We start from the raw sequence: 17608 nt of genomic DNA on the forward strand, positions 1-17608 counted from the left end.
AAAAGTCCTGTCTTTGCTCAGTTAGCTATCCAGGCACCAGCATTGAATGTTGCCAGTACTGCGAGTAGGGGTGGGGAGTCTGGTCAGGAGCTGCTCTTGTCTTTGGAGAGAGAGGGGAAACTCGGAGGGAGTGAGGGCACCTGCCTTTCCTTATGCAGGTGCTGGCCACTATTAGCACATGCCGTCATTGCATTGAATATCAGAGCTTGCGGCAATTCCCTGACATTGAATATCTTCCTACGGCAGTCGGTGTTTAAAATAAAATGCTGACTGCCACCTCCTGAATATTGACTGTTATGTTTATACCTTTTTCTGTGCAGAATTCACCACATTTTCAAAGTGAAAGAATTTACTTCTGCTCAGAAAATTGCCCCAATCAAATTACATGCTTACATTTTCAGCTGCTCTTTGGGGTGTACACTCTTTCTGGGTTGATTTGTATGCAGGGGCTTCAATTTTCAAGAGAGTGCTAACCCCACCTTGGGAACACCTCCTTAAAAAGGGAGTAAATTTAGCATAGACAGGCTGTAGATGCATTAAGTTTACCTGCCTATCAGGCAGGCAGTTCTTTTAACAGGACATTTCTGCCCTGCATATATCTGATATGCACTGTACAAACCCCAATAAGAGCAATAATCTGCATAAGGGAAGTGTCTGTGTGTATGGCTTCAGGATTTTAATTGTAACATGCACAAAAATGAAAGGAAATATATAAAAAAACATCCCTTTTGTATTTTGTTGTTTTGAAATTGCTAGATTTTATTTCAAAACACATGTAATAGTGATATATACTTGTGGAAAACAATGATTTGTCTCATACAAATATGCATCACTGAGATGAATATCCACATATTTTGCCCTTGCACGCACTTAGATACACAATTTCTCGTATATTCCAGGTGATCAGCTTTTTCAGCTCACGCTTAGAACAAGCAGGAGCCGACCTGTCTGTGGAGCGAGTTCTGGAAGTCATCAAACAAGGCGCTGTTGCACTGCCCAAAGACAGACTCAGAGTAAGTGCTAATACTGCAATAGTCACTCAGAGCTGATGCCTTCTGTGTGTACACAGTAGTCTGACAAGTCTATGTACATTAAAATCTTTGTTCCTCAGTCTGGTTACTACTATATCCTTCTATAAAATCAAGCACCTGATTAGACGTTGAAGTCATTTCAAGTAGACATAAGTACTTTGTTCAATTTTGCCTTGAGCAATAGAGGGATGGATACATGTTATTCAGCTTCATACTTCTGGCATTCCATAGAGTTAATATGCTTTATTATGGCAGTGTTACAAATGACTAATAAGAATAATATAATTTGAATTATATGTTTAACACTATGGTCATAGTGCTTGCATTCAAATTTCAAGGTCACATTTGTAGATGGGATTTTCAACCTTGTAGCTCTGTCCTCAAAATTCTTCGACTACACTGCCAAGCTTCCAAGGAAGACAAAGATTCTCTATCTCATTTAAGATAAGGATTTAACTTATTTATTTGGATTTAGCTCACACCTTTTTCAGTAGTAGCTCAAGGTGAGTTACATTCAGATGACGTGGGTATTTCCCTTTCCCTGGAGGACTCACAATCTAACCCCCCCTGTTTACAAAGCTGCACAGCATTGTCGACACAGCCCATTCAGAGTGAATGAATAATTATTTGACTTGTACTATATCTTTAATTGAAAAATAAAAAATAGAATATATCAGACATAATTATAAAAAGAATGAACAGAAAGCAATTGGACATTTGAAGTGTTAAAACCAACGTAGTGTATCACTACAGAAATTTTATGTAGACTACCCACTACTAAGACCATTGCAAATAAGCGTAACGTCCTAACTAATATGTGATTAATGGAAACAGTATATATGTCTCAATTGTACTGATCATCCTATTGGTATATAAACCAAACCACTCAAACCTAGGTGTGTATGCTTCTTGAAACCACAAGAATATACTATTTATGTGTGTGTTGCTACTGTAAATTTGTTCTGTATGGTGGAAGGTAGAGGCTACGGATCCTCCACTTAACACAGAAAAACAGAAACCTGGTATTATATGCTAAGCCTATTAGGGGAGAATCAAAGCAGCAGCGTTGTTTCAGATGAGTACCTAAAAACTTGAACATTAACGGACTTTATGAAAAAAGAAAAAAATTGTTTTTAAAAAATGCAAAAAAGTGATGTAATTAATTATTGGAGGTTTTTTAAGAAATAATGAAGAAGTAGGTAGGTCATTAGTCCAAGTTATGCTATAGACGTGACCCAAGCCACTGGATTTCTTTTTCCTTCTTGTAGTTTTCACAGCAAATTAATTGTTACTTGTTAAGTTTCATATAGTGATATTTTCAGAGGAACAAGTAAAGCCAGTGAAGATAGTTGTGTAACAATACCTTTCTGGGCCATAATCATATTTTGCCTTCATAGTGCTGTCTTCTTCCCCAAAATATTTCCCATCATGCTTTGGTTCTCCGAGATGTATACTGGAGAATGGGTAATCTGGAAAGTGAAATTGCAGAAACTTTTCTGCTTCAGTGACATCTCAGGGAAAAAAAACCTGCTCTCATTTCCAAGTAATTCGAATGTTCACTGTCTACAGCACGGCCATCTGTATCCCACGCTGAAACAGGCATTTTATTTATTTATTTATTTATTTATTGCTTAAACTCCTTGAATTGCATTACAGTGAAACCTCGGTTTTCATCGATAATTCGTCCGAAAACTATCGACGAAAACCGAGGCAAGAAGCAATTTTTCTTTTAAATGAATAAAAAAAGACTAGTGTATAGAATAAATGAACATTTAACATGGCATTTACCTTTCTGAAGACTCTTCTTGGTGTATGGAAGATGGAGAGAGAGGCGCAGAGATTATTGTTTGGAAGGGGGATCCCCCTCCATAAGGACACTATCTTGTTCTTTTGCCACTAGGACCAGCTTCAGAGTCTGTGAACCCATGCCGCACAAGAAACGTGTTCAAAGAGGTTTGTTTCTGTCGCCTTTTTAAGATTTGCCTAAAATGGGGCAACACATTATCATTGAACAAGTTGCAGACACGGCTTGCAACAGCTTTGTCTGGGTGATTTTTCTCCACAAACACCTGTACTTTACTCCACATGGAGAGGATGTCCTTAATCTCTGAAGAAGGCACATTCTCTACTGTTTCTTCCTCATTATCCGAAGCAACTTCTTCATCTGCCGTCTGTTGCACTTCTAGTTGAAGGTCTTGCAGTTCTTCAGTGGTGATTTCTTCTCTGTGATCATCCACCAACTCTTCCACATCCTCACCACTCACCTCCAAACCCATGGGATTACCTAAATGAACAATTGACTGCACAACAAGTGTAGGGTCATCAGGTGAAGGATCTAACCCTTCTAAATCTCTCTCATGCACACATCCTGGCCATAATTTCTTCCATCCACAGTTTATCGTCCGGGATGTCACTCCCTGCCAAGCCTTATCTATGAGGATGATGCAGTTGAGAATGTTGAAATGGTTTTTCCAGAACTCTCTTAAGGACAATTCTGTATCTGATGTCACCTCAAAGCACCTTTGAAACAATGCTTTTGTGTACAGTTTCTTGAAATTGGAAATGACATTCTGGTCCATGGGCTGGATGAGTGGTGTGGTATTAGGGGGCAAGAACTTCGCAGTGATAAAACTGAACTGCTCCAACAGTGCATCTTCCAAACCTGGAGGATGTGCAGGAGTAGTGTCCATTAACAGGAGTAACTTAAGGGGCAAATGATTTTCCTGGAGGTATTTTTTCACACTCGGGCCAAACACTTCATTCATCCACTCAATGAAAATTGCCCTCGTGACCCATGCTTTCTTGTTTGCTCTCCACATCACACACAGTTTACTTTTGATCACATTGTTTCTGCTAAATACTCTAGGAGTTTCTGAATGGTACACCAGTAAGGGTTTCACTTTACAATCACCACTAGCATTACCACACAACAGAAGAGTAAGCCTATCTTTCATAGGCTTATGTCCTGGCAGTGCCGTTTCCTCCTGTGTAATGAACATTCTCTTTGGCAGGCCAGTTTCATCACAGTTGAAGACTTGTTGGGGGATGAATCCTTCAACCTCTACGTAATTTTTGAATTCAGACACAAATTTTTCAGCACCAGACTTGTCCGAACTCGCAGCTTCTCCGTGCCTAGTAACTCTGTATATGCCAGTGCGCCTCTTGAATTTTTTGAACCAGCCTCTGCTGGCCTTAAAATCACTTAGTGAAGTAGCACACGTCCCGGGCATTTTCTTTATGAGATCGGCATACAGCAGTCTGGCCTTTTCACATATGATGACCTCAGAAACAGAATCGCCATCTAACTGTTTTTGATTGATCCAAATTAATAATAACTGTTCCACATCTTCAATTGTTTGTGATCTCTGTTTTGTTATCGCATTCACACCTTTTGCTACTTTTGCCTCCTTTATTGCTTCCTTTTTTGCAACGATTGAACTTATCGTGGATGGTGACTTCCCGTAAATGCGGGCGATTTCAGCAATCTTAATGCCACTCTCGTATTTTTCAATGATTTCCTTCTTCAACTCAATCGTGTTCCTGTCCTCCTTCTTTGAAGGACTGCTGCCCATAGAAACTTTTTTGGGTCCCATGATGAGAGCAGGGACTTTGATACAGGCACTCAATCAGCAGCAGCAGTATTGTGGCAAAACGACGAAATTTGGGTCCGAAAACAGCAGCAGTGTGATCCCACAACCGGAAACAACGCCCCAGAAGAACGACACATGAGAACGCAAGATTAGCTGTGTGGGCACACCGACGAAAGCTGAGGCGATCGACGAAAACCGAGACGAAAGTTTCGCAAAAGAAATCGACAATAACCGAAACCGACGAAATCCGAAGTCAACGAAAACCGAGGTTTCACTGTATTTTCCAGTCTACCTCCAGATACTGAAGTCTGGGAATAGCATAATCCTGTGACCCTGCAACTCTAGTTTTCTTGTATTTCTTTGCCCATTATAGCAACATTTCTTTATGTCGAAAATTATAAATTTTACCAAAATCGGAGCCTGTCCATTACTTCTATCAACTGGCTGCATCAGCACCCAGTGTGCTGTCTCAGTAGCAACGTCTTGCAGAAAGGTTTCTGCTAGAAATGGGTCCTGGAAGAACTTGTCTAAAAAGTCTACCATGTTGCCTGTTTCATAGCTCTCTGGCACTCCTATGATCCAAGTGTTAGATCTGTGGCTTTTATTCTTCAGGTCATCCAATAGGAAGTAAATTGGCAATAACAGCATCATGTGAAACTGTATCTTTCCTCAAGCTCATAATGTTATCCTCCGCAGTAGCAATCCGCCACTCCATATTCTCCAGCTGGCCGGCAATGTCTTAACTTCGGAATTCACCCCTGACAAATCACTGAATGCTGGATATTCGGGCAGCCAGTTTATAATTCCCCTGTTTGGTGGCTTTGAATATTGACTCTAAAGCTGTACCTGTGGATTCCGGTCCATTGTCCACTGACAATATACTGTTTGGAGTCTCCAGAGGAGATGTGCATTCAGGCATGGAGAGGCCATCTTGTTGGGGCTAGACACTTTAAGCATCATTTGCTTTGTGAGTTGTGCAGGTTTCACCAATGAGTCTTGCAGGTTTGTTGAGCTTTTTTGGATCAGGGAATGGGATTTGATATATTGCCTTTCTCTGGTTAAAATCAAAGCACTTTATAGTATACAGGTACTTATTTTGTACCAAGGACAATGGAGAGTTAAGTCACAAGGGGCTGCAGTGGGAATCAAATCCTGTTCTCGAGCCACTGCAATAACCGTTAGGCTACTCCTTCAGTCCAATTAATGAGCATATTTACACATTTATTATTATTATTATTATTAATTTGGATTTTGCTCACACCTTTTTCAGTAGTAGCTCAAGGTGAGTTACATTCAAGTACACTAGCAGGCTTATTTTCAAAAGAGAAGGGCGCCCGTCTTTCAACATAAATCACAAGATGGGTGTCCTTCTCACAGGGTCGCCCAAATCGGCATAATCGAAAGCCGATTTTGGGCGTCCTCAACTGCTTTCCGTCGCGGGGACGACCAAAGTTCACAGGGGCGTGTCTGAGGCGTAGCAAAGGCGGGACTAGGGCATGCCTAACACATGGGCGCCCATAAGCGATACTGGAAAAAAGAAGGGCATCCCTGATGAACACTTGGACGACTTTACCTGGTTCTTTTTTTCTTACGACCAAGCCACAAAAATGTGCCTTAAATGACCAGATGACCACCAGAGGGAATTGGGATGACCTCCCCTTACTCCCCCAGTGGTCACTAACCCCCTCCCACCCTCAAAAAAAAATTTTTTTTATATTTTTTCCAGCCTCTATGCCAGCCTCAAATATCATACCCAGCTCCATGACAGCAGTATGCAGGTCCCTGGAGCAGTTTTAGTGGGTGCAGTGCACTTCAGGCAGGCAGACCCAGGCTCATCCCCCCCACACCTGTTACACTTGTGGTGGTAAATGTGAGCCCTTCAAAACCCACCACAAACCCACTGTACCCACATGTAGGTGCCCCCCCTTCACCCATAAGGGCTATGGTAGTGGTGTACAGTTGTGGGGAGTGGGTTTTGGGGGGCTCAGCACACAAGGTAAGGGAGCTATGCACCTAGGAGCAATTTATGAAGTCCGCTGCAGTGCCCCCTAGGGTGCCCGGTTGGTGTCTTGGCATGTCAGGGGGACCAGTGCACTACGAATGATGGCTCCTTCCACGACCAAAGGGCTTGGATTTGGTCGTTTCTGAGATGGGCGTCCTCGGTTTCCATTATCGCCGAAAATCGGGAATGACCATCTCTAAGGTCGACCTAAATTTCACGATTTGGGCGTCCCCGACTGTATTATCGAAACGAAAGATAGACGCCCATCTTGTTTTGATAATACGGGTTTCCCAGCCCCTTCGCCTGGACGTTCTCTCAGGAAAACTTGGGTGCCCCTTTTGATTATGCCCCTCTAGGTATCTCCTAGATTTGTACCTGTGGCAATGATGGGCTAAGTCACTTGTCTAAGATCAGAAGGAGCAGAAGTGGGATTTGAAGCAGGCATGCCTGGATGTTAAGCCTGTGTTCTAACCCCTAGGCTATTCCTTCACTCATGCCCACATGAAATAGAGTAGGCAAAGAAAAACATAGTGGGGATTATTCTGTATAATAGATTGAACCACTGAGAGATCTCCCACTGTACTCTGCAGCCGTGATCACGTGACTCCCAAATAATTATATTCTATATGGTTTATATTTAAAATGTATGTTAGAATGGCATTAAATTATAATGGTATGTGGGTGGCTAGGTTGGAATATAATCTGAAAATGACCAATCAAAAGAGAGATCTGATTGGCCAATTTGAGCTGGGTTTGCATTTCCTCTTCAGGAGCCGACTATAAAATACTGAGTGGAGTGGAACAGGTAGATGTGAATTGCTCATGTACGCTTTCTAAAAATACTAGGACTAAGGGGCATGCAATTAAGCTACTAAGTAAATTTAACACAAAATGGAGAAAATATTTCTTCACTCAGCATGTAATTAAATTCTGGAATTCGTTGCCAGAGAATGTGATAAAAGCAGTTAGCTTAACAGGGTTTTAAAAAGGTTTGGATAATTTCGTGAAAGAAAAGTCCATAAGCCATTATTAAGATGGACTTGGAAAACTCCACTGCTTATTTCTTGGATAAGCAGCATAAAATCTGTTTTACTGTTCTTGGATCTTGCCAGGTACTTTTGACCTGGATTAGCCACTATTGGAAACAGGATACTGAGCTTGATGGACCTTTGGTCTGTCCCAGTATGGCAGCGTTTATATTCTTATGTTCTTACCTGGAAGGGAGCTGATTCTTGGAGGGAGCTTCTTAGCAGGAACGAGTAGTGCCATAGCTTGGTGCAAGTGTTGACTGAGAATTCTCAACCTTAAGCACAGATGTCTTTAATGCAGTTGCACAAGTCTAAGCACAAAGCAACTGTTCAGCCAGATTCTAAACCAGCGTGAAAGTGTTGCCACCTCAGTTCAGATAACCGCATCCAGTGCACCAAGTCTAAGTGAAAATGGACAGACGTTCTTCTGCATGGTCTGCGCCAAACAAAAAGCCTTCACATGCACATTGCAATGATGCACGTCCATGTCATCAACATCCTCACAGCGTGATGCAGAGGTAGTTTCTTCTGAGCCAGTCACACATCAGAAGTCTAATCCGACACAAACACCTTGTTAGCCAATCAAGGCACAGGACTTCAGACTGTCTACCCTTGCGCAATGATCTTCAAACTTTCAAGCTGAATATATGAAACCACTGGTATTAACTCTGTCAGTCATGGTGGCAGATGAATCTTTCCCGTCAGATTTATTGTCTCTGCCAGACCAGCCACAATCTTGCAGAAGGTATCAAGTGACTCCATCATAGGCTGCTGCAAAGGTGTGTAAAACATTAGGACCAGTCCACACTGCAGGCCTCTCCATCTACAGTAGTTCACCCCATAGAAAGAGTCATATTCCTCTCAGGATCCAATTGTTTCTCTTTTATCAACTTGCATTCTGAACTGCAGGGAGGACATTCATCACCACCGCCTTCCCTGAACTCAGAGAAACCCCAAAGTTCCCTTGAAGTTTATCCAAATCCTGGTTACATTCCAGAAGTATCATTTCTGAAAAAGGAGGAAGACTTTTCTATAAGGATTCCTTCCAATCCTTCCCCTTCTGCTATTTGAAATGAGTCTTCATGAAGATATTTCCTATGCAGTGTTTGCTAATTGCATGCAAAAAGCAGAACCTAGATCTGATGTATTTTGCCTTTTAAAGTTCTTAGAAGATAACAGAAGAAGAGATGAATAGAGATAGTCATGAATATATATGAGATTGCAATGAAGGAGGAAGTTTGCTGATATTAATCTGCTGTTTTATTATGTGGAATGGTTTATCATTTTGGTTGATTACACTTGCTATGCTGCTTGGCTTATACAAGAACACAGTTTACAATAAAGTCATATCTAAAAAAGAACTTCACAATATTGAACAGGAAAGAACAAACATCCAAGAATATTAAATCCATAGTTAACAGGTTAATAATTGTAGGCACACAGATCACAGAACAGTCTATCTCCTTCTAGGACAATGCCCCAAATGCAGAAGTGAAATACAATTTCATTAACACCACATCATAGGTGCTAAATAAAAATAAACACATGAGTATGTATAGATTATTTTGGGATGGAAGCAAGCAAGAGGAAATCAGCAACACAAACCAAACATGACAGAAGAAATGTAGTGGGCCACAGATGGAACTGAGAGGCAAAACCTTAGGTTGAAGGAAGCAAAGTTTATTGAAGCTCCCAACACATCCCATGTTTTGGCAGAATGCCTGCACCAGGGGTCATATGATGTTATTATGAAAAAAATTGCTTCCCGTAGGATTCAACCACAAAGATATTCCAAAACAGATAAGCTCTGCTGGCTCCTTCATGCTCGTATTACAGAGTTCAAACAGAGAGAGGTCATGTGAATAGACCTCACTTCCAAGAACTGAATGTATAATTTAATTGGAACTCTCCATTACAAATGAAATCATCACATGATCTTTCTAAAAAAAAAAAAGGACAAACAACACAAGTCCCACAAATAAAATGCAGCATCAGTATTTGACATCCTAAATCCAATGTATGACCTCCCACATCGGTAGGGTCTCGGATCCATTGCACACTACCCAAGGTTCCTTAACAAAGACTTTAAAAAATGCAATCCACTGCACCTACATGTCCTCTATATGGACATTGGAGTCACTGACGATAAGGATATCACCAGATGAGACAGACACTTCCAATATTGTTTGACAAATCCTATTCCAGTTGCCAAAGTAAGACCAAGAGGACAATAGAAAAACATCAAATGTAAAGGGCATGGAAGTAAAAGCTTAAGAATAAGAACTTCTTCATATAGGAGGTATAAAATGAAACGTCCACAAACGGAATATCATTAGTACAAAGAAAACGTCAATCTCCACCCTTCCTCGAAGTCCAGGACAGCAGTGCTATCAAATTGTATGTCCTTGAAGTCTAGAACTGCATTATTTTATGACTGACTTGCCAACACTCAAACAAACATTCTGTCTCTCACTGAAACATGGGTGAGACTGGAGGAGGACTCTTACTTTATCAGTGTGTCCTGGTTCATTATTCAACAAAGTAATCTTAGTGGATAAACCATCAGAGAAAATCAAAAGACCTGAACAAACTGGCCAGCAGATAAATACCTAATCTGAGAGCCCGTTGATGTCTTTAACAATACTGTTGTCCCAGATAGTTGGAATTGGGCATCCCAAAAGCCCCATCTTACAGAAAAATGGCAAACACCCCCGTCAAAGAAAAAAAAAAGAATAGAAGTAAAAATCTTAGGCCAAACATAGTAGCAATCATACTCAACCCTTCCAATCCCAAAGTGGCTCGGCTCTAGAGCTCACCCCAAGGAGCACGACCTGCTCCTTGGATGTGTTCTCATGGTGCAAACGCCACTGCTAGTTGCACTTTATAGGAACTTCTGGGGTTTATATTTGAGCAGTCACGAGACCATTATTCCTCCCAGCTTCCTGCACCACTCCCAGTTGGATTGACAGGCATTCTCCCCAGGTACCTACAAACACACAAATAGAGCACTCAGCACTCCGTAAAAGAAAAGTACTTTATCAAGCTTGGATGTGTTTTTGACATGAAAGAGGGTCAAGATAATTATATCTGCTTATCCATCTGGTACTGAGATTTGCTGGATCTGATGCTTACAAATGGGGAAATTGTGTCTAATAATTGGTAAGGCATTCTTGGCATACTTTATTCAGTTTTAGAGACTGTATCTTAGTAAGAATATAAATGGTCCTACAGGCATTCCAGAGGAAAGCAATCAAAATGGTGTGGGATGCATACTAGAAGATACATGATCTGGAAACATTAATAAATATACCTTGGAGAAGTGACAGGGGAGATATGATAGACCAGGCTTTGTCAAACCAGTCCTCAGGGTACATCAAGCCAATCAGGTTTTCAAGATGTCCATAGTGAATATTGTGACAAGGCAAGCCCCAGAGATTCCCTATTGAAGCAGTTGAGCCCAGAACTACGGGTCCCAGAAGTCCTTGCAAGAATGAAAGAAGAGAGTGGACCTAAAAAAATGGAATGGATTCCCAGCCCCAGCAGGGGGAGCAATGGCTCGAGGCAGGGTGAGCCTGTTAACTCCCTTCCCCACTAGAGGGAGAGGGAAGGATGAAGCTCAGTTTCCCTGGCTTCGCCATCAGTATATAATTCCCCCCAGCTGTGAGAAGGGGAGAGCAGATTTCCTGGAGGCTCTCAGTCACCAGGAGAGAGGGGAGACGAATGGCGTATGTGGAGGAAGGAAGTAGCCTGCCACTAGAGCTGCCTAAGGGAGAGGAGCCATCCACCATGGAGTGGGAGAATTCAAAGGTTGCCCTGCCCAGCACTTGAAGGCAGTGGAGGAGGCCACACCGGGCGTGGTGCTGAGAGGTGGGAGAAACTGCCAACCCTGCGCCTTACAGGGCTCCCTCTGTGCTGTGAAAAGGCAGGTGATTTGTGGTATTGGTTTGAAGTGCAAAGACTGTTCATGAAGATTTGTTCTGAACTGTTGTGGTATATTGGAAGGGTGCTGAACTCTTACTAAACCCTTCTGAAGGAGGAGGAAGGGAAAGCTAATGCCCTAATATAAGACCTGAGGTCTTGAGGAGCTGAGCTTTTGCTGAGGGATTCTGGGACCTGGACTGTACCTTTTTTATCTTTTGAAGATTATCTTATGAGGACTGTACCTTCTCCTTTTGAAGACTATATTAAGAGGGCTGTACCTTTTGTTTTGAAGAATATATTATGATTTTTGGTGTGAAATTGCCTTGATAATAAAATACTTTGGCCCTGAGTCCCAGCAGCATTCTGTCCAGGAACCCTGGGAGCCCCGCAGGCTTGCTGGCTCCACCCAAGAGGAGGAAGCAGACCCCCCCCCCTTACAATATGCATGAGATAAATTTGCATGCACAGCCTCCATTGTATCTAAAACTATCTCATGCATATTTATGGTGGATATCCTGAGAAGCTTACTGGTTGGGTGTCTCCCAAGGACTGGATTGAGAACCCCTGTGATAGACATTTAAATTCCTGAAAGGAATTAATGTACAAGAAACAAACCTTTTTCAAAGGAAAGGAAGCTATAGAACTAGAGGATGATATGAAGCTGCAAGTAGATAGACTCGGGTGTAATGTCACAGAATAGTATTTCATGGGAAATGGTGGTAGATGCCTGGAATGTCCTTGTACAGAAAGTGGTGGATACAAAAAACAGTGATGGTATGGAGCATGCACAGAGGATCCCTAATAAAAGGAGAATGCAAGCAAAGCATTAAGTACTTCAGCTCAAAAGGAGCTGTGGAATGACATTTTTGGACTTACAAAGCCAAGAGCCCCCTCTTTCCTGCCCAGCGCGCTGCTCTGCATCCTCCTGTATGCTGCCTGTGATGGTCTCAGCCAGATTCAAAATGGCCGCCGAAAATTGAAGTGGCCTCGCGAGACTTCAATTCTCGGCAGCCATTTTGAATCTCGCCGAGACCGTCACAGGCAGCATACAGGAGGATGCAGAGCAGCACGCTGGGCAGGAAAGAGGGGGCTCTTTCCTGCCCCAACGTCACTAGACCACCAGGGAAGATCACGTGAGTAAGGGGAGAGGTGGTGACAGAGCCGGGGGGGAGGGGAGGTAACCCTAGGGAGGGATTCAGACCAGACGCACCGGAGCACCTAGGTTTTAGAGGAGGGAAAAAGTGCGTCTTATAGTCCGAATATTTTTTTTTCCTATTTCCCTCCCCTAAAACCTAGGTGCATCTTATGGTCCAAAAAATACGGTAATCCTTTTTTTTTTAATTTAATATAAATATTCACAATAATTCAAGAAAACTATTGATATGAAAGATAGGGGGACATGGATAATATAAATTCAAATTATGCAAATAGCCATATAACAAGAAATATATTATTTCCTCCCTCTAATCTCAAGTCCACAATTTACGAGAGAGTACAAGGTACAATTCCATGCAATATATGTTCCACTAATTAAAGTATGAAAATGAGGAGAAACTTAAGTGCCTTATCTATGATAATTACGGAGTCGATGATGATAATATTTCTGGCTGCAGGTTAGGAGTTATGACAACCTTCGAGTCTAGAAAAGAACTTAAATGAATAGGATCATAAAAAATATATTTAACTGAATTGACTTTCAATACACATTTGCAAGGAAAATTAAGCAAAAATAAACCACCCAATTGTAATACCCTGGGGACAAAGTTTTAAGAATAATTGACGCCTCTTTTGAGTTGCTTTTGCAATGTCAGGAAATATTCAAATCTTACTATTCACAAAAAGTTCATCCTTGTCATGAAAAAATTGTCTCAGGATCCAATCCTGGTCTGGTTCCAAAACAAAAGTCACTATTAAGGTTGCCGGTGAAGTACCCATCTCATCATCTTTGATTATTTGTGTATGGTTCAGTATATCAAATGAAACTTCTGCTCCATGTTCAGCTTGATTAATATTTTCTTTTTTTTTTCCTTTTTATATGGTGGCAGGTAATACCGTATTTTTCGGACTATAAGACGCACCGGACCATAAGACGCACCTAGGTTTTAGAGGAGGGAAATAGGAAAAAAAAAATTTTCCTCTTTCCCTCCTCTAAAACCTAGGTGCTCCGGTGCGTCTTGTCCGGGTTTTGGACCTCCGTCCCGTACTTACAGGATTCCGTGTTCCCTGGTGGTCTAGTGACGTCGGGGCAGGAAAGAGCCCCCTCTTTCCTGCCCATCGCGCTGCTCTCCGTGCTTCTCAATGCTTTCCGACGGTCTCGGCGAGATTCAAAATGGCCGCCATTTTGAATCTCGCCGAGACCGTCGGAAAGCATTGAGAAGCACGGAGAGCAGCGCGATGGGCAGGAAAGAGGGGGCTCTTTCCTGCCCCGACGTCACTAGACCACCAGGGAACATGGAATCCTGTAAGTATGGAACGGAGGTCAAAAAACGCTACCTTCGGACTATAAGACGCACCCCCCATTTTCCTCCCAAATTTTGGGGGAAAAAAGTGCGTCTTATAGTCCGAAAAATACGGTATGTCTTAGAAACTGGCGGATAGGCCTGTTCTGGAATCTTCAGTATTTCTGTTAGATATTTCTTAAAGGTTATTAAAAGAGCAATAGATACAATTTTAGGAAAATTAATCAACCTTAGAGTTTTAGCTCTTAGTTGATTCTCTGCATTTTCAGTTTTATAATGTAGTAACTTATTTTCCTTTATCAAATTGAGCTGGGTTTGCTGAAGAGATTTTATATTGTCATTATTCATTTCTATTGTTTTCGCAATATTTAATGTTCTTGTTTCCAAATTTTTTCCAAAGGTAATTTGGTAGTTTGAGTCACCAGTAACAATTTCTGGGAGAAAGAAGTTTCTAAGCCCTTAAGAGCCTCCCAAATTGAATCCAGGGTAATAATACTCAGTTTAACAGGCAGAAAAGACTTACTAATTGAGGTGAATTGAGCTGAAGTTTGGCTCGATGGCTGCTGCTCCGGAGTACGCCGAAACACTGGTTTTCTCCGATGCTTCACCTCCGTGGCTGACCTCAGACTGTTCCATGCTGTGCTCTGACCTCGCTGGAGGAAGCACTCCTTGGTCAAGAGCATAAGGGGTTTCCCGCCCCTGTCGCTGCTCCACTGCCGGCATTATCGGAGGGCTCCATTCGTCTGGGCTGAAGGAGATCTCAGCCTCAAGCTGGGGGAGCGGGACACCTCCCACCGCTCCCTCCTGCAGCGAGGAATCAAGCCCCGAAAAGCTTCCAGGCACGGCAAAGCAGTCCATCAGCCCCGATGGTCTCATAGGTGTAGCGGGACCAACACGCTGTTTACCCCTCCTCTTCGGCATAATCACAGGTAAAAAGTTTCTGTTTGGAGGAAATCGGGTGGAGAGATGCCTTGCTGCGTTCTCCTCAGAACGCCATCTTGTCTCCCATAATCTTTTTTTTTTTATTATGATGTTAACAGACACATTCACCAAAAAGAATGCAAGAAAAATTGCTCATAAAAAATTACGCAAATTAGGAAGAAAAGCTTAATCAAATGTATGCTAATTCCAGTCCACTAAACAGTTATAATCCTAAGCACCTTACTGGGCAGACTCAGTGGGCCATTTTTCTCTATCTGCTGTCATCTACTACGCTACTGTATCATTTTGAAGGTCCAGCCTACAAAACTGGATACAATATTTCAGATGTTTTCTCACCAACGATACTTACAGAGGCATTCTCCCTTTCTTACTATTGATAGTTCTCCCCATGTACCCTTGCATTCTTCTGGCTCCAGACACTGACCTTTGTCACTGTTCTGCAATGTTTGGATCCTTAGATATGACCACCATGAGACGTCGTGCTTATTTGGTTCACATCGGTGTATCTACCCACCCCCCACCCCCAAAAAAACCATGAAGTACTTCTTGGATGTCACTTTTCTTGTATAGAATCTTAACTGACTCCTCAAACATTCTTAAATTATTATTTATTTTGTCTAATCCATTAGAAGTGTCTATCCTGTCGCAGATCTTAGTCTACATAAGTGCATAAATGTTGCCATACTGGGACAGACCGAAGGTCCATCAAGCCCAGTATCTTGTTTGCAACAGTGGCCAATCCAGGTCACAAGTACCTGGCAAGATCCCAAAGCAGTACAATACATGCTGCTTATCCTATAAATAAGCAGTGGATTTTCCCGTCCATTTTAATAATGGCTTATGGAATTTTCTTTTAGGAAGCTATCCAAACCCTTTTTAAACCCCGCTAAGCTAACTGCTTTTACCACATTCTCTGACAACGAATTCCAGAGTTCAATTACACATTGAGTGAAGAAATATTTTCTCCAATTCGTTTTAAATTTACTACTTTGTAGCTTTATTTCGTGCCCCCCCTAGCCCTGGTATTTTTGGAAAGCGTAAACAAAGAATTCATGTCTACTAGTTCCACTCCACTTATTATTTTATACACCTCTATCATGTCTCCCCTCAGCCATCTTTTCTCGAAGCTGAAGAACCCTAGCCATTTCAGCCTTTCCTCATAGGGAAGTCGTTCCATCCCCTTTATCACTTGTCGCCCTTCCCTTTACCTTTTCTAATTCAACTGTATCTTTTTTGAGATGCATTGAACAGAATTGCATACAGTATTGAAGCGATACATAGGCATTACATCCTTGTTTTTATTTTCCATTCCTTTCCTAATAATACCTAACATTTTATTTGCTTTCTTTGCTGCCACAGCACACTGAGCAGAGGGCTTCAAAGTATCATCAACAATGATTCCTAGATCCTTTTCCTGGTTGATGACTCCTAACGCGGAACCTTGCATTACGTAACTATAATTCAGGTTCCTCTTTCCCACATGCATCACTTTGCACTTGCTAACATTAAACGTCATCTGCCATTTGGATGCCCAGTTTCCTAGTCTCATTAAGGTCCTCTTGTAATTTTTCACAATCCTTTTGCGATTTAACAACTTTGAATAACTTTGTGTCGTCTGCATATTTAATTACCTCACTAGTTTTTCCCATATCTAGATCATTTAGAAATATGTTTAAAAGCAGCAGTCCCAACACAGTCCCTACAGAACCCAACTATCAACCCTTCTCCATTGAGAATACTGACCAAAAGTCAAATCTTTTTTTACTAATCATTCAATGATATCACTCACAGACTATTGAACAGAACTAGCCCCAGGGCTGATCCCTGTGCCATTCCATTCTCTCCTTGGAGTCAGGTACAATTTGTCATTATCCTCTTTTCAACCACTCAGTTTCTAAATCGATTAATTACCTCGGGGCTTACCCCTATGCTGCTTAGTGTATTTATGAGCTATTTCTGGTAAAACCATTCTGTTTTGAACAATGCAACTTGATGGATTCAAGGTACTCCATTACTGTTTTCTTTAGAAATGACGCTCAATTTATCTGCTTAGGAGTTTGCAGTCTTTTCCCTATTTCCTCTTCCACGAAGAGAGATGACATATATCCAGAGTCATTTCTCTAGGATCACTCCTGTCTCCAAAGGCTGATTAGACAGAAATGTCGGAGGAGCTACCTTAACATCCTTCAATAGATTCCACTAGGCTCTTTATCCTATCCATTTTCATGTTTGCTGGTTCCATCCAAAACACCTCTTCCATAAACAGAGTGGTGTTTACCCTTCTTATAGGCACCCCTATGAGTCTGCACAGGAGACTTTGTTTGAAATTCTGGTGGTATATTATAAGGAAGGCTAGATGACAGTTTAAAGCTTTTAGGATTATTGGACCAGAATTGTAGAACAAATTGCCCATTGATTTAAGGTTGGAGTCCAATCTCATGGTGTTTATGAAAAAAATAAAATAAAACTGTGCTTATTTCCCCCTAGTTAGGATGATTGAATGTTTTTGATTAAGATTTTACCTATAGTATTTGGTTTCATCAGTAAATTGATTATTTTTTTTTTCTGGGGTTTTTTCCTGGTTTTTTTTTTTTTTTAAATAATATGTAAACCATTTCGAATGGTATTTTCTTTA

The 17608-nt window shown here is 41.5% G+C and overlaps 1 protein-coding gene across 1 annotated transcript in view; it reads left to right on the plus strand.

Moving 5' to 3' along the window:
* DYM (dymeclin) overlaps window positions 1-17608 on the plus strand; it is a 693305-nt gene that overhangs the window by 505430 nt on the left and 170267 nt on the right. The window contains exon 16 of the mRNA XM_030192928.1: window positions 900-1013. Coding sequence (XP_030048788.1) covers window positions 900-1013 — 114 coding nt within the window. The remainder of the gene's footprint in view (window positions 1-899; window positions 1014-17608) is intronic.

Source organism: Microcaecilia unicolor, chromosome 2, assembly GCF_901765095.1.
Source record: "Microcaecilia unicolor chromosome 2, aMicUni1.1, whole genome shotgun sequence".
NCBI classification, from domain to species: Eukaryota; Metazoa; Chordata; class Amphibia; order Gymnophiona; family Siphonopidae; genus Microcaecilia; species Microcaecilia unicolor.